This window comes from Aquarana catesbeiana, linkage group LG10 (genome assembly GCF_042186555.1).
Source record: "Aquarana catesbeiana isolate 2022-GZ linkage group LG10, ASM4218655v1, whole genome shotgun sequence".
Classification (NCBI taxonomy): Eukaryota; Metazoa; Chordata; class Amphibia; order Anura; family Ranidae; genus Aquarana; species Aquarana catesbeiana.
The window spans coordinates 25,069,310-25,088,016 of NC_133333.1; the positions used below are offsets into that span (position 1 = coordinate 25,069,310).

The 18,707-nt window shown below is 41.3% G+C and overlaps 1 protein-coding gene across 4 annotated transcripts in view; it reads right to left on the bottom strand.

Annotated features, from left to right (window-relative positions):
• Nucleotides 1–18,707, bottom strand: part of IGLON5 (IgLON family member 5) — an 859,278-nt gene that overhangs the window by 319,816 nt on the left and 520,755 nt on the right. The window contains exon 8 of one of the 4 annotated variants that reach the window (XM_073601838.1): nt 2,802–3,232. The exons of 2 other annotated variants lie outside the window; for them this stretch is intronic. In XM_073601838.1, the coding sequence (XP_073457939.1) occupies nt 3,132–3,232 (101 nt within the window). In that variant the 3' untranslated portion in view covers nt 2,802–3,131. Of the gene's footprint in view, nt 1–2,801; nt 3,233–18,013; nt 18,193–18,707 lie in introns of those variants that run through there. One more of the 4 variants, XM_073601836.1, reaches the window with a different exon arrangement.

An 18,707-nucleotide genomic window follows, 5' to 3' on the forward strand; every position in this document is an offset into this window, starting at 1 on the left:
AAAACCAATTTCCTCAGAGAAATGGGACTTTGAATGGATCACAGAGAGGAAATATGTAGAAAATAATTAGATTTTATTACATGAATAGACAACTCATGGTGAAAAACACAATACAAAGCATTGGATAAAAACCAAAACATATACATGACAACACAGAATTAAAAGACCAACTATGAACCAAAGCCCAGAAGCTGTCAAGGCGACAGATCATCCAAAAGGACATATTTCCTGACTGTGATCCATTCAAAGTCCCATTTCTCTGAGGAAATTGGTTTTACTCCATCTCCACACTAGGCTTCAGTCTATGGTTCTTCTCTACCAACCCAAACCTGCCATCTTGTACTCCAGCATTTTGCAGGCTGACCAAGACCAATAGCCACATGCTGATTAAAGTCGATTCAAATGCAGTTCCTAAGATTTAATGTAAGCTTGGGGTGTATTTCAGGTAGTTCCATTTATTTCATTTAAATATTCTTTGTATTTGTGTTTTTCTTTCCATTTTTTTGTGGGTTTAGTTGTTATTTGTGTACTATTAATTACATTTATTTTACCTTTATTGTCTGCTTTCTGATGAGGCCAATGATGGTCCAGTAAAATTCACTTAATTCATCTTCCTGTTATGGGGTGACAACACTGCTGCAATGCTTCTGAATTGAGAGCAGCGTTGTCGCCATTGTGTAGGTTGCAACTGTTTTCACAATAGGGGGATGAGTATATGTTGCAGGGGGTATGGTTGTTAGCATTGTCACTGCTTATTAAAGTTTGTAGCTTGTCAATCGGCAGCTGACCACACCTAGCTCCACCCACTGCGTTCTAGATAGACAGCACTGCTTCTGCTGCCCAAACCCTTCTACTGGGACTGGCAGTAACTGGGAAGTGGTGAAACACAAATGAAGGAAAATTCGGCTCACTCAGGATAGGTAAAGGATGTTTTTTTTTTAACTATATGGGGCTTATGCATCATATTGCTACTAGATTTGGGACCTGTTTGGACAGTCACACAACAGTATTTAGATGCACTTTATTTTCACCTTGTCATTGACTCCAATTAATTTTGCTAAAATGGTAAAATGTTTCCAAAATCTCTAGATTTTCACCAAAAATTGCCAAGTGTCATGTGGTCTCTCAACTGCCACTTAGTTTTAATGGACTTGGAACCCAAAGAAATTTCAGTCAATCGACTTCCTATGAAAAGTAAGACCAAAACAGTCTGCAAGACAAAATATCACCAAAATACCAAAGTAGAGTTTGTCTCTGTTATATTATAACACTTTATACATTTGTTGCCAATATTCACAAGTATTTTTTTTTATCTTTTTGCAAAAAGAAAACAAAAATACCCCCAACAAATCAAGAAAAAAAATGCCTTGGATTTTCAGTGATGAGCAATAAAGTGCCCCAACATAAAGGCAACTCCCGCCCCCTCCCTTCTCCCCAGCATGTAGGTATGGAGAATGTGAAATCCCAGAATGCACTGCTTTGATGCACAGCTTGGAAGCTCTCGTTGGGACCGTTTCATTTTATTTCGGCCGCACATGTATCGGTTATGGATAAATGGATGGACGAAGAGACGCCAAGACAAAGACACACTTGGGGCAGGTTTTGTTTTTCTTTTGGATAACACCAGTAAGATCTCCCCAGGTGGTGGCTATTTTTTTTGGAGAAGCTTAGAAGACAGTTATGGAGGCATCCTGGGAATTATAGACCCAAATTTAAAAACAAAAAAACGAAAATTGGGCAACAGAAGCTTGTTAAACTAACCTAAGCCCCTTTCAAACTCGGCACCAGTGCAAATCACAAACATTAACAGCCCGCAAGGATTGAGTCCATTCTCGTATCAGCATAATGCAATGAGTAGTAAGTGCGGGCCTGGGGGCTTGCAATCAGTGATAGGACCATGCAGACAGACAGCTAACATTCAGACAATACTCAAGGCCCTTGGCTCCCCTTCTTTTTTGTCTGTGAGAGGGGATTAGGGTCTGCAGAATACCCACAAGAATGTCACAGACACATTTGATGAATGACAGGCATATGAAACTAGAAGGGACTGTGCACTGTCCCTTAGTTATCCTAATGTTTTATCATATTTTATTTTTCTACTTGCATACTTGCCCTGCTGTCCCTGAAATGGTGGTACAACATCTTTTAAACAACCCATCATCACCCATCTTTCCAATCCATAGCTGTGGTTCTCCATATCCATGACTATTTGCCAAACTTGTACACTGTCTTCCACCACACTCTTGAGGTGTCCAAAAAACTATTTTAAGGGCCAGGAGATGGTGATACAAATGGGCATCCAATTTGTTGTAGAATGAATACCAAGATCTCATATTGATTTATAAAGAAGACCTTATTAAGATGGACATCTACTGTACTTTTTTTTCCCACATCCATTCCATATTTTGCTCTGTTGTAGTTAGCATTATTTGACGTTCATCGCTTTTGCAGAAATATGGTATAAAATCCATTCATACTCATTTATTGGTGTTGCCGTCGTTTGGTGAGAGGGTAAGGGACTGGAGGTAATGTACACAGTAACGGCGAATTAGACACAAGGTCAGGCAGGGGAGATGACTTTAGACGTCTGGGCTTCATTTTGAGAAAAATCCCTTCAAGAATGATAATGAGGTACGTAGAGCAACTACACTGAAACTTTTGCCCTTCCAGAGCTGAAGTGGCTTGCAAGTTGCTTCAGCGTTGCAAGGGGGGGTAAAATAGCAAATTATTAATGTCTCCTAAAACACTAATGAGGTTCATTTTGATTTGCAGTCACTCTCTTCCCTCTCCGCCCTCTAAAATTCTTCCATGTGTTTTGTAAGAGCACCTGGGTTCTAGACGTCTCCAAAGGTGAGCCCACCCAAAAAAGTTCCGTAGTCACTGAACGTCACTGATTAAATCCACCCAAAAGTGTCCTTTCGTTCATTAGAAGGCGTAGAAAGTCAATGACACGGTTTTCAAAAATGCATAATTTGTTCCCTCACAGTGTCGGATTCCTTCTAAAAAAATTATTTTTATGTTTTTGTTGATTTTTTTAAATTTTTTGTCGATGTTCTTGTGTAATTGTATTTTTTTTTTTTATTTCTTCCACTGCCCGTCTTGAAGATTAATTCTGGATATTCCTTCTTACATTAGATTGTGCGTAAGAGGGAGACTAGTGTGAGAGACAAGACACAGAGAAGAAGAGGAGATACAGAATACGTCACACCGTGGTTGGGAAAGAAGCCAGGTTCTGTAAGAGAGAAGAAAAAAAAAAATATGAGAAAGTGGAAAAAAGGAACACATTAGAGATAACACACCGCACCAGATTTCAGAAAGTAAGAAGTTGAATTCCAGTTCACTTAACACATTAGTTTGCCTGAAGGCTTTCTCGGCCTTGAAAGATGTACAGAATCAAAAAGAACTCAATTTGTATGATGTTTACAGTATATTTTAAGTGACTTGCCTCCAATTTTTTTCTATTTCTGATTTTCTCCGCTGTAAATGAAGGTTGTCTTTTCTCTTTGGTGTGTGCAAAAACATTAATCTGGATTTCCAGTTTTGGCTAGCAATGCTGCATGTGAAGACTAGACAATGTTACTCAGGATTGTCAGAAAAATTTGAACACAGATGACTACAGATCAGTGAGTCTTCAAAGTGGACCTGAGTTCAAAAAGTAAAGATTTGCTATCTTATAGAAAAAACATCTAGGAATGTCAATTGTGCCTGAGCAGTACCCTTAAATATTTATTTTCTATCAGTTGCTGGAGAATGTGTTTAACACTGAGACAGATTCATAGTATTTTTTGTCTTGATGAAGTGTTCTCGTTAGGACCTTTGAAATGGGTTGTCTCGTCATTTTGACGTTTGGTAATTTAAAAAAGTACTCTTTTTTTTTGTATTTCTTGTGTCCCCTAGGGACCCCTTTGTGTCCATGAGCTGTCAACCAGAACCCTTGTACACACCAAGAGCTACCCAAACCCAAAGACTTCAATATTGGTGTTTCATGGATTTAGAAACCTTGTCTCTACCTGCAGCTTCCAGTCCATCTAACAATGACATGTGAAGGTCCTCTCAGTAGGCTACTTAGGCCCTGTACTGCATGAAGAGATGTGCTGCTGGATGCCCCAGCATTTTACTAAAATGCTACATTTGCATTTTGCTCAGGGCTCCTCAGGGGTGGTGACTAATCTTCATCTATATGGTTAGTCCTAGTATTTTAAGCTGACGTCAAAAGTTGATCAAAACTCTGTATTTGCATACAACATACAGGGTGCTCGAAGCTTCTCGGCGGCGGTAACCAATATTTATCTATAGCAGTGGTCTCAAACTGGTGGCCCTCCAGCTGTTGTGGAACAAAAAGTCCCATCATGCCTCTGCCTATGGGTGTCATGCTTGTAACTGTCAGCCTTGCAATGCCTCATGGGAATTGTAGTCCTGCAACAGCTGGAGGGCCACTAGTTTGAGACCCCTAATCTATAGAGTCTGTTCTAGCACTTCTAGTTCTCGTACTTTTTTAAGTTGACCCATTCTTATGTGAAAAGAATAACTTGTTAAATATACCCTTTTGGTTTAGCTTAATCGCAAGGAAACTACAGTGCTATGCTCTGCCATGGTGGAAAAAGATATTATGACCGAGGAATCCCATTCAGGAAAGTTGAGGAGCTCCAGGGAAACTGACTTTTCAATTTCCTAATTTGGTTTGTAAAACCTTGTTTGGGACCTTGTGCCTGGAGATTTTGTCGAGATCTGGGAGGGATGAAATCTCCAATCCTGGGGTTGTGTTTTTAGAACAACCAGCACACTAATTGGGCAGGTGTGTTCTGGGCTTTTAGGAGAGAACATGGTTCTGGGCTCAACCCCAGCAGACAGAGGTCTTTGCCCAAGAGTCATGAGGGCTCCACCAAGGGGCTGCTAAGTGTATGTTCCAAGTGTTGGTGAGATGATGGTCTGTGAGAGACAAAACAAGGGCCTGAAGAGTATGACCAGAGTTGCAGTAATGTATGTGTAGGTCAGGAGGCTAATGATTCGTTGTTTTGCAAACCTCTGAAAGGGAGAGGCATCAATTTTGTTTTACTGAATTTTATTTAATAAAATTGGGCAAGAAAAACTGTTAAAAAAAAAAAGAAAGTGAGTGGAGGTATCCTTAAAAGCTCTATCACTTGAAGCTAGTTCTCAGTATATACAGCATCTCACAAAAGAGAGTACATACCTCACATTTTTTGTAAATATTTTATTCTATCTTTTCATGTGACAACACTGAAGAAATGACACTTTTCTACAATGTAAAGTAGTGAGTGTACAGCTTGTATAACAGTGTAAATTTTCTGTGCCCTGAAAAGAACTCAACACACAGCCATTAATGTCTAAACTGCTGGCAACAAAATATAGACACTTTGGGCCCAATTTGGACATTTTTACTTAGGGGTGTATCTCACTTTTGTTGTCAACGGTTTAGACATTTATGGCCGTGTGTTGAGTTATTTTGAGGGGACAGCAAATTTTTTCTGTTATACAAGCTGTATTGTCACATGAAAAGATCTAATAAAATATTTACAGAAATGTGAGGGGTGTACTAACTTTTGTGAGCTACTGTGTGTATAGTATAGTATAGTATAGTATAGTTCCTTTGACCTCATTTGCTCTGACATGTACTGTGAGCTGTAAGGTCTTATATAGACAGGTGTGTGGCTTTCCTAATCAAGTCCAATCAGTATAATCAAACACAGCTGGGCTCAAATGAAGGTGTAGAACCATCTCAAGGATGATCAGAAGAAATGGACAGCACCTGAGTTAAATATATGAGTGTCACAGCAAAGGGTCTGAATACTTAGGACCATGTGATATTTCAGTTTTTCTTTTTTAATAAATCTGCAAAAATGTCAACAATTCTGTGTTTTTCTGTCAATATGGGGTGCTGTGTGTACATTAATGAGGGAAAAAAATGAACTTAAATGATTTTAGCAAATGGCTGCAATATAACAAAGAGTGAAAAATGTAAGGGGGTCTGAATACTTTTCTGTCCTCACTGTATATATATAATATTTATATGTTAAATATTTGTATATTTAACAAGTTAACATCTTGCCGACTGCGTGTGTGGTGGAAAGAAAGGTAGGCTTTAGTGCCCAGCCGCCGCACATACAGTGCCTTGAAAAAGTATTCACACCCGTTGAAATTTTCCACATTTTGTCATCTTACAACCAAAATCGTAAATGTATTTTATTGGGATTTTATGGGATAGACCAACACAAAGTGGCACATAATTGTGAAGTGGAAGGAAAATGCTAAATGGTTTTCAACATTTTTACAAATAAATATGTGAAAAGTGTGGCGTGCATTGGTATTCATTCCCCTTTACTCCGATACCCCTAACTAAAATCTAGTGGAACCAATTGCCTTCAGAAGTCACCTAATTAGTACATAGAGTCCACCTGTGTGCAATTTAATCTCAGTATAAATACTGTTGTTCTGTGAAGTCAGAGGTTTGTTAGAGAACCTTAATGAACACACGAGACAGGTCAGGGATAAAGTTGTGGAGAAGTTTAAAGCAGGATTATGTTATAAAAAAATATCTCAAGCTTTGAACATCTACCAAGACATGGCCGTCCACCTAAACTGACAGACCGGGCAAGGAGAGCATTAATCAGAGAAGCAGCCAAGAGGTCCATGGTAACTCTGGAGGAGCTGCAGAGATCCACAGCTCAGGTGGGAGAATCTGTCCCCAGGACAACTATTAGTCGTGCTCTCCACAAATCTGACTTTTATGGAAGAGTGACAAGAAGAAAGACATTGGTGAAAGAAAGCCATAAGAAGTACCGTTTGCAGTTTGTGAGAAGCCATGTGGGGGACACAGCAAACATGTGGAAGAAGGTGCTCTGGTCAGATGAGAGCAAAATATTACTTTTTGGCCTAAAAGCAAAACGCTATGTGTGTGGGAAAACGAATACTGCACATCACCCTGAACACACCATCCCCACCGTGAAACATGGTGGTGGCAGCATCATGTTGTGATGGTACAGGGAAGCTGATCAGAGTTGATGGGAAGATGGATGGAGCCAAATACAGGGCAATCTTAGAAGAAAACCTGTTAGACTCTGCAAAAGACTTGAGACTGGGGCAGAGGTTCACCTTCCAGCAGGACAACGACCCTAAACATACAGCCAGAGCTACAATGGAATGGTTTAGATCAAAGAATATTCATGTGTTAGAATGGCCCAGTCAAAGTACAGACCTAAATTCAATTGAAAATCTGTGGCAAGACTTGAAAATTGCTGTTCACAGACACTCTCCATCCAATCTGACAGAGCTTGAGATATTTTGCAAAGAAGAATGGGAAAAAATGTCCCTCTCTAGATGTGCAAAGCTGGTAGAGACATCCCCAAAAAGACTTGCAGCTGTAATTGCAGAGAAAGGCGGTTCTACAAAGTATTGACTCAGGGGGGCGCCATACAAATCCACACCACACTTTTCACATATTTATTTGTAAAAAAACATTTATCATTTTCCTTCCACTTCACAATTATGTGCCACTTTGTGTTGGTCTATCACATAAAATCCCAATAAAATATATTTACATTTTTGGTTGTAACATGACAAAATGTGGAAAATTTCAAGGGGTACCAATACTTTTTCAAGGCACTGTATTGGTCTCTGTAAGCAACTGGATGTTTTCAGCGCATGATAAGAAAACTGTATCGATAGGAGCGTAGAACTCTTCCTAACATTCATAGGCAATTATTTAAAATTTTGCGGACTACCAAAAGGATATATTTTCAAAAGGTTTATACTTTAGTCTTTTTCGTATTAAAATAAAAATGAAACGAATACAAAACCACTCTACATTCCCTTTTAATACCACAATTGTGCAATTAATTATGTTTTAACTAGCGACAGCAGCCATAATATCTCACAAAACTTAACCAGATGTAAAATATATATTGTACCACAATCAATGTTAGCTCCATTACCACTCTGCATATGAAAAACAATTAGGAGTTATAATCTTACATTTCCATCTGTTTTTATTCCCTGCTCCGATATGCTCTTCGCAGTTAATAGACCATTTATCTACGCACAAAACTGGCTTTCATTTAAAAGAATCTGCTGACCGCTTCTTGCTATGTGTCAGCGAGGCAAATATTTGATAGTAATTATCTGAATATTTAAAGGTTGCCAAATCGGTTCACTTTCAAGCCGATGATTAGGCTGAGGCCATATAATATTTTTTTTATGTCGCTCATGACACCACAAGTTCAGGGAAATTCCATTAAAACCTTGCATGATAGTCTCCCACAAAAAGCTCATTATTCTGTTATCAGGACTTCTGAATTCTATGTATTTATGTGAAAATTAATCTTTTCCATTGTCGCTGATTGAGTCCAATATTTAAAGTGTATGTCAAGCCTAAAACTTTCTTTTTTTTTCAGTTTTGGATAGAGCAGGGAAGGATTACTTACCTCTGTTGGATTGTTACTTCCATCTAGGGCTCCATTCTAAATATTTGTCCTCACTTCCTGTCCTGCTGACAACAGTTTCACTAGACAGGAAGTGCAGGAATATATGTAAGAGAGACACAGAAAAAAGCATTAGAGCCTTCTACTCTACTAAAGAAATGCATTTATATTTGTTTGTGTTGCTGTTTGCAGAGTTCTCCTCACTTCCTGTCTGGTCAGCAGGACAGGAAAGGAGGAAAATCTCTCTAATGGGGCCCTGGGTGACAGTAAAAATCTAACAGGGGTTGTAATCCTTCTCCACTATATCCAAAGGTAAGCAAAAAAGTTTTGGCTGGACATACACTTTAAAGGGGTTGTAAACCCTTGTGTTTTTTCACCTTAATGCATCCTGTGCATTAAGGTGAAAAAACTTCTGACACATCCCCCCCCCCCCCCGTTTTACTCACCTGAGCCCCTAATTCCCATGGCGGAGATGCGCTCTTCCTCTCTGTCCAGGGTTCTTGGCTCTTGATTGGATAGATTGATAGCAGTGCAGCCATTGGCTCCTGCTGCTGTCAATCAAATCCAATGACACGGGCGCCGGAGGCCTAGTCCTACATTCTGTGTCTATGAACGCAAATGCTGGACTCGGGAGCGCGCCCGCAAGGTACCCCCCCCCCCCCTGGACAGCGCTTCTCCTAGGGGGTTATAGCGCCACCGAGGGACCCCAGAAGAGGATGATTGGGGCCACTCTGTGCAAAACGAACTGCACAGTGGAGGTGAGTATGACATGTTTGTTATTTAAAAAAAAAAAACAAAAAAACAAAAAAAACAAAGCTTTACAATCACTTTAAGGTGATACTAAAGTCTTTTTTTTTTTGTAAAAAATAACAAACATGTCATACCTACCTGCTCTGTGTAATGGTTTTGCACAGAGCAGCCCAGATCCTCCTCTTCTCGGGTCCCTCTTCTGTGCTCCTGGCCCCTTCCTTCTGTTAAGTGCCCCCACAGTAAGCAGCTTTCTATGGGGGCCCTTGAGTGGAGCCACTGCTCTGTGTGTCCATTCAAACACAGAGCCGTGGCCTGGCCCTGCCCCCTCTCTCTCCTCATTGGCTCACTGACTTTGACAGCTGCTGTATTAGCCAATGAGGAGGGAAAGTCCCAGACAGCTGAGTCTCTCGTGCAACATCGCTGGATTGAGATTGGGCTCAGGTAAGTATTGGGGGGGCTGAGGGGGGCTGTTGCACACAGAAGGCTTTTTATCATAATGCATATAATGCATTAAGATTAAAAAAAAAACTTCTGCCTTTACAACACTTTAAGTTGGCATTTTTTTTTTTTAATAATGTGTTATATTTTATAAATTGTTATTTTTTAACGTAAAAACATTCTAGCAGACAGGTCTGTACAATGATAAAAGGTTTGTAGATGTGTGTGTCCAGTGAAGGGTACTGTTAATGCTACATTAAACAAAGATATTTTTGACAATTGAGTGTCTTCAACTTTGCGGCAACAGTTTAGAAGAGGTTATTTTCTGTTCCAGGATGACTGTACCCCATGTAGAAAGCCAGCACCATAAAGACATGATGTTTGATGTGTTTGGTGTGGAGGAACTCAACATGGCCTTCGCAAAGCCCTGACCTCAACTCTGCTGAACACCTTTGGGATAAATGGGAACACCAGTTGTGAGTGAGGTCTTTTCATCCAACATCAGAACCTTGACCTCAACCCTACTGAACACCATTGAGATGTATTTGCATGCCAGTCATGAGCCAGGACTTCTCATCCAACATCAGAACCTTGACCTTAACCCTACTGAACACCTTTGGGATGAATTGGAATGCCAGTCAGAATCCAGGTCTTCTCATCCAACATCAGAACCTTGACCTCCACCCTACTGAACACCTTTGGGATGGGATGAATTGGAATGGCAATTGTGAGCCAGGTCTGCTCATCCAACATCAGAGCCTTGACCTCAACCCTATTGAACACCTTTGGGATGAATTGGAACGCCAATCGTGAGCCAGGTCTTTTCATCCAACATCAGAAATAAATAAAAATAAAATTGCGCTAGTCAATGTGTATTGCTTATAGTGTTATGACATGCTAAAAGTAAAACATAATAAAGTGCAATGTGCAAAAAATTTTGAAAATAGTGAAATTTACTGAATGAATAAATAAGTCCTTCAATATAATAACGAAAGTCTCAATAAAGATGAAATGAGTGTGTATTCCACCACCAAGTGATTCGTTTGAAGTCTTCGATGGCACACCACATGTGGTAATCAAGGACACTTACCAGATAATAGGGACCACCTATCGCTAGGATAGTCGAGCAAGCAAACAGAATAACCTCTGCAGGGTAATAAAGCTTGGCCCCCAAGGGCGATGGAGCAGCTGGTGAATCCTTCACTGTAAACTCACACGTGTGACGAAACATGTCGGGTGGTGCTACGCGCTGACGCCATCGTTCCCCACGTGACCCTGGAAGTGCGGGTGTTCATTTTGGTTGCTGGCTTAGGATTTTACATGCGCATATGAATTTTAAATACTGTAAGTAGCCATTTGGCCCCTTTTTTCAATAAGGGGCCAAATGGCCTTTAGGATAAATTGGAACACCAGTTGTGAGCGAGGTCTTTTCATCCAACATCAGAACCTTGACCTCAACCTTACTGAACACCATTGAGATGAACTGGAATGCCAGTCATGAGCCAGGTCTTCTCATCCAACATCAGAACCTTGACCTTAAGCCTACTGAACACCTTTGGGATGAATTGGAATGCTGGTCATGAGCCAGGTCTTCTAATCCAAGATCAGAACATTGACCTCAACCCTACTGAACACTTTTGGAATGAATTGGAATGCCAGTCAAGAGCCAGGTCTTCTCATCCAACATCAAAACCTTGACCTCAACCCTACTGAATACTTTTGGGATGAATTGGAATGGCAATCGTGAGCCAGGTGTTCTCATTCAACGTCAGAACCTTGACCTCAACCCTACTGAACACCTTTAAGATGGCCAGCCAAGTTTTCTTGTCAAACATCAGTACATGACCTCGCAGATACTCTTATGCCCTGTACACATGGTTGGATTTTCCAACGGAAAAAGTGCGATCGGATTGTGTTGTCGGAAATTCTGATCGTGTGTGGGCTCCATCGGACTTTTTCCGTCGGAATTTCCGACACACAAAGTTTGAGAGCAGGCAATAAAATTTTCCGACAACGAAATCCGATCGGTTAAATTCCAATCGTGTGTACACAAATCCGACGCACAAAGTGCCACGCATGCTCAGAATAAATCAAGAGACAAAAGCTATTGGCTACTGCCCCGTTTATAGTCCCGACATACGTGTTTTACGTCACCGCAATCAGAACGATCGGATTTTCGGAAACAAACTTTGTGCGACCGTGTGTATGCAAGACAAGTTTGAGCCAACATCCGTCGGAAAAAATCCATGGTTGCTGGATTTTTTTGAATGTCCGATCAATGTCCGATCGTGTGTACAGGGCATTATGGTTGAATGAAAACCCATTACCAGGCACATTCCAAAATCTTGTGGAACACTGTTCCAGAAGTATGGAGGATGTTATAGCCACAAAGGGAGCGCAACTCCATATTAATATCCATGGTTTTAGAATGGGATGTCCAACAAGCTCAGATAGATGTGATGATCAAGGGTTCACAAACATTTGGCCATTTAATATACATAGAATGGGGCTCCTAGCTCTGGTATTTTTCTAATTTCCATCTCAAAGGCAATACACCCAGTGATCTAGAAATAAAGTGCATTCACAGCAATTGTATTTAAATCATCCAATTGTACAATGGTAAACAGGTTACAGTATATATTCATTAATTTTACATGTGTTTGTCATTTTACTGCAGTTTAGTCAGATTGTTCTAGGCCCTCTAGACTTCAAGATCACAGAACAGTCAGCCACAGCGATAGTTACGTAAATTCAAGATACAAATATGGAAGACTTGTTCTCATAGGTGAAGGGCAGTTTAGATCTCCTCCTTCCTCCCATACAATCCTAATGGCCATTGAGGCAACCCAAAATTCAAACCGAAGTAATGGTGCTGCTACCCATACAACATACCGATGAAAGAGCTCCTGGGTGCTCACTGAGTGCATATATAGAAAGATGATCCGCACACCAATAGTTGCTCTTAAAAAATCTTCACCTTTATTCAAGAACCACAGTACACAATCGCAGATAAGATCAGTTGACGGATTTCAGCCCTATGAGGCCTTAGTTGACCAGGGTGATGGGTCAACAGAAATGTTTGGGGGCAGTAGGAAATGGGCAAGCTTTGACACTACCCAGAAGTGTACATTCATCTCAGGAAAGAAATCTGCTGCAGATCTGTGCTGGCACTTTTAAGCATTTTATACCTTCGCACAGTTTTATTTTTTAAAGAGGTACTTTAAGAAGTAAAAAGTTACAGCTTACATATTTATGGAGAAAACAGCAAGAAGCAAATTGCTTGATAAAAATAGAATTATTTGTCAGCGGTTTCTCAGGTTGGCCTCTAAAACTCCGTCAATGGTGACTGCATTTGCTTGGCAGTCTAACAAAGTGCTAAACAAGCATCACAATCCCTTAGAATATCCAGTACGGGGACAGATAAAGGACCCTTTCAGGGAAATCGGAACAAAAACAACAGCAGCGCTTTAAAGAGGATTGTGGGAATCTGATTAGAGCTGTGAAGCGTGCACTCGGGCTGATAGTCGTTCCCCAGAAAGTCTCCGGCTAGATGTGGAAAACTAGCTTGTTTTCTTCCCTGCAAGGTAATTAAGGAAGCAATTATTAAAGTTTTGCAGTCTTGGGACTTAACCTCAAAGGAAACCTCGGCCGTTGGCTTGCCTGGAAAGATAGATATCGATGACATTTTTTTTATAGAGACAAAAATAAAAATTAGAAAAACAAAAACAAAGAGCAGACAAAGACCTTAAAAAACCTTCTGTGGCGGCAGATGCGGCACCTTGCTTCTCTGCGTCTGTGACAATAATTTTAAGCAATAAAAAAAAAAAAGAAAACAACAATGACAATCCACAACAAGCCTGGAGGCTGAAGTGAAGAGGACTGAGATTGCGGAGGCATCTGCGGCAGACATACTGTTGGAGACTTCACTGCTTGTTACAAAGATGTCAGATGCGCACTTTGTACACCCTGGGAGCCGCGCGGCACGGCCTGCTCCGCAGCAGATACAGCTTGAAATTTTTTTTTCCTATTGTTGCATGATAATCTGCGGAGGCAAAAGGGTGCTCAGGAGTAAATTGGATAAAGTTAATTTGAAAGTGCTGGAAAGTTGGGTCATCCTTGAGTTTCGAAGGAGGGGAGGCGGAACGTGCGGTAGATAAAAACGTGAAGGAGAGGGCGCTTTCTAGACTACGCCGACAAGTCAGCAGATGGCTGGGCTTACAAAGATAGGCGCACCGGGGCACCGTGTCAAACACATTTCTCAGTTTTAGGCTAAGATATCCGAACAGACGGAAAAATTATGTTTCACGGCTGGTGTGTCTCAGTGCTATTGTTTCATGAAACACCTTCTGATGTGTTCAACTAAAAAACAAAAATTAACATTAAAATTAACAATATGTCTTCTTTTTTTTCAAACAAAAATAATTCATGTGAATATTTCACATTTACGGCTCTTTGCCAGAAGGTGGAAAGGCCTAGACAAGAGTCCATGCGGACAACTGAATGGATGTATGGCCTCCCCGTAAATGGTGCCAAGCCAGAATGTGGAGAGACCTAGACAATAGGTCAAGTGTTCTGGAGGCTCTTAACAACTGTTGTACTAAATCAAACATGAACACCAGGAGAGAACAGATTACAGAGACAGCTGAATAATTCAGAGGAGGAACACACCTTGGAAAATTGAATAAATGTATGTCCTCCCCATAAATGGTGTGTGGAACGAAATCTCCCCGCAGCTGCACTTCGGAACAATCCTATTAGTCGTGAGTGTATGGCAACCTCAGCCTGAGCTCCAACCATGCCATGTCCCCATTGCGTTTCGCTCTGCCGCTCAGAGCTTAATAATGCGGATCGTGATCCAAGGGGGGGAGCAAAATGTGTTGGGGGTGTGGCCTGGTTGGAGCCCAGGCTGAGTTTGCCATACACTCACGACTAATGGGATTGTTTTGATGTGCAGCTACAGGGCGATCTCTTTCTATACACAGTGGCGGTTGGAGCCGGGACGAGCTCCCTCCCAAGCCGGCATTCACAGCAGTGGACCGAGGACTTGCACCCCAAACTTGAGCGGCTCACATACGAGTTCTTTGGGTTCCTCATAAATGGTGCCAGCCAAGAATGTGGAAAGGCCTAAGCCAGAGCTCAAATATCCTTGGAGGCTCTTAACAAATGTTGTACTAAATCATACCTGAATACCAGGAGAGAACAGATTATAGAGACTGCTGAATGACTCAAAGGAGCGAAACACCTTGGAAAATTGAATGGATGTATCATGTATGCCCCCCCCGTAGATGGTGCCAGGCCAGAATGTGGAAAGGTTTAGGCAGGAGCACACGCATTCTGAAGTCTTAGCTGTTGTACTAAAAGAGATATGAATACCAGGAAGGAACAGATTACAGAGACTGCAGAATGACTGGGCAGACACATTCTGGGAAACTTAAGTATGTGTGCCACCCCCATAAATGGTGCCAGGCCAGAAGGTGGAGAGGCCCGTGAAAGAGCGCAAACTTTCTGAAGACTCATAAGAGCTGTTGTACAGAAACAGACATGAGTATAAGGAGAGAACACCTTGCAGAGACAGCTGAATGATTCAGTGGAGGAACACACCATGGAAAAAGGGATGAATTAGTGGCCTCCTCATAAATGGTGCCAGGCCAGAAGATGAAGAGGCCTAGGCAAGAGCAAAGAGAAAGAGAAAGTTTTCTGAAGGCTCTTAACAACTGCTGTACTAAAGACATGAGTAGCAGGAAAAAACAGATTACAGAGATTGCTGAATGACTCGGAGGAATGATACACCCTGGGAAACAGGATGGAAGTAAAGCCCCCTCATAAATGGTGCCAGGCAATGAATAGGTAAGGAGTCTGCAAAATGTAGTTAAAGAGAACTTCAAACCCCTCTTACCCTCATTGAAGAAGCTCACATGGCCAGCAAATCCAGCGTTCTCCTGCTGCAGTCCACCACTCCACTGCAGAACACCCAGTACTGCGCCGCCATCTTCCTTTTCTGCATCATCTGGAGCCAGCCGTCTCTTCTGGGTATTTGCAGCCAGCCCCCTGATAATGCACGGTAGTGCATGTACATCTCTTGCAGATTGCCCAGAAGCCTCATGTTATGCAATGCAATCATAGGAAGCTGTGCGAATGTGTTAAATGATGAATGTGTTGATTGGGTAAGGGAGGAAAGTAGAAGAGGAGAGTGAAGGTCTTCTTTAAGCAATCAGTAGAAAGATGTACCTTTAGCATGAATATCCTGGTTAGAAGCTGGGGAGCTCTTCCCCACAAATGAAAGGGCCTAGGCACCCTTACTGTTTTTCTAAGCTCGAAGGTGGAGTTTGATGTATTCAGAGGCATATTTGGCCCACTACTGCCTCTGATCATGGATTAGCCAGGTGAAGTCATGCCAAAACGTAAGGCAATGAGCTTGTTATATGTGCAGTGTGTGGGGAGCTCTTCCCCACAAATGAAAGGGCCTAGGCACCCTTACTGTTTTTCTAAGCTCGAAGGTGGAGTTTGATGTATTCAGAGGCATATTTGGCCCACTACTGCCTCTGATCACGGATTAGCCAGGTGAAGTCATGCCAAAACGTAAGGCAATGAGCTTGTTATATGTGCAGTGTGTGGCGGTGCTATTCACTGTGAATGGCAGCCCAATGCATTATATAGTAGAGCCCAACACACAATGCACGCAACACAGCACAAATTACCATCTATAGTTAATGGGCTGCCTGCAACGCACATGAAAATGTACCATAACATGCAATGACGCATGTACATTAATGGACCGCAGTGGAGGGCTTAAGTGTGAATGGACTTTCAGTGTTTTGCCCATTGCAGTGCAGTATATGTGAGCAATCACCCCTGTGTGTGAGTCTTGCTGCAGCAAAAGCTCCTTTGCTCAGACCCCTATCCAAAATGCCCTTACGCCGTCACGGAGTCAGAATTGCTCATTTATTTTTAATATGTGTGAGTCAGAGGTCGCTAGTGCTGTCATAATAAGAGATTACAGAATATGAACAGAGAGTCGGTAAAAAGATGATACGCTGTCCCTGAGATGCAGTACAAAGAGACAATACAATATCTGCAACAGCACTTAAGCTAAATTAGCTTTCTAAGGTCAGCCTAGGTAGTGTTTATTGGAAAAGCAGCAAAAAAAGGTTCAAGATGCTTTATATGAGATAAGTGTCTTATGAAAGCTCTGCTATTCTTGTCTGCCAGCCTTCCAAGAACTACCATCAGCCAGAAAATGTCTAAATTGAGAAAGACAGCACTACCATACAGAATAGGCCATTTGGGGGAGGTCGGCGACACGCTGATTGCATTACTCTGCCTGGCTGCTTTATTTTCATAGAGTGCACATCTTGTGTTGTTTTCACAAGGTTTTACTTAAAATGATTTTCTTAAATGCCTTTCACATTTTTACTCTATACTCTTGCATATTTTTTTATATTTTGTTTAATAATGAAGCTTGCAGATTTGCCACTAGAGGAAGCCATGGCTCATAGGAATTACTTTCTCTACTTTAAATTAAATTGAGCCTTTCTTTTGCCTTCATTCAGCTCCCCTCTTTGCAGAAGTTCATACTCACCTTTCCTTGCACCCGCACTACTCTTTTTGGTCGCTGGGCTCAAGGAAAGAAAGCCCAAGTAGACTATAAACCAACATGGCCGAAGTTACACTTCCAATGGTTTCTTTCCTGGCACCATTTAATGGCACTGAGATCTGCCAAAATCAGCTAGACTAGGAAAAGATGTTTTAATATGTTTGGGTACCATTACCAAAATTGGCTTGATTGAGCAAAAATTCTCTAACATGTATGGGTACTATTATCAGTGGGATTTGGCAAAGATCTTCTAGAATGTTTGGGTGTCATTACAAAATTAACCAAAATTGATTAGATTGGGCAAATATTATCTAATATGCATGGGTACCATTATCAAGATTGGATTGGGAAAAGATCTTTATAATCTGTGTGGGTATCATTACCAAAATGGTCTAGATTGGGCAAATACGGGTACCATTATCAAGATTTGCCAAAATCAGCTGGATTGGGCAAAGATCTAACATGCTTGGGTGCCATTACCAAAATCTGCCAAAATTGACTAGATTGGGCAAGGTTTTTCTAATATTAGAGAAGGGTTTGCAACTGACCATCCCGTGGGACTTTAAATGAAACCATGACCGGATGAGGTAGTCTAAGAGAAAAGCAACAAAAGTGGGACTTTAAATGAAGTGCGTGAATGTCCAAAAAACAAAACCGATGGACTACTAGGAACATTTTATTAAATTCATGGAAATAAAACATGCATATAGTAATATGTCAATCACAAATAGAGAGAAATATCAGCAATAATAGCAGCAAATATACGTGATTCAATGAATACAACAATTCTCCATGGTACACCAGTAAGATGTTAATACACAACCATATAATAAAGAGTATTGCCTGCAAAATAAGCCTCCAAAAAACTCAAAAAATTGGGAAATAGCATGACGCTGGTGAGAAACGCGACAATGGTAGCTCTACGCGTTTCGTGGCTGGTTGTGCCACTCGTCAGGGGCAAGCGGGTATCTTGATCTAAAATAAAAGATATAAAAATGATCTAGTAATTATAAACATGAAATGGAGGTGGGGTAATTGAAAAGACCCCACACAGAGTGCATGCTTACACATTGTGGTTTGTGAGATGGTGGCGGAGGCCATACATCGCTCGGCAATCAGAGATACCACCCCCGGGAGCTGAGGTGGATGGACCGAAGGGGGCAAACCCACAGGGCGCCATCCAAGGCAGACCAGGACCCCCGAGGCAAACCTGGAGTAGAAAGTACAGATAGGAAATCAATAGCAACCATACCGGAGAGGTGAATAGCTAAGTGTGAATAGAGAATACTGGGGTGAAGTTGCCGGAAAAGAAGAAGAAAGATGTGTGACCAAGTGAAAGACAAGGAAAGAAGGCTAGATAGGAGCATCCAAGTAAGACCACCAAGCAAACAAACCAGACACCACAGAGCATGAATGCAAGGAAAGAAAGAAAGGAGCCAGAGAGTATAGCATGAGTAGAGATACCTGGTGTGCATGGTAAGGCATTGTGG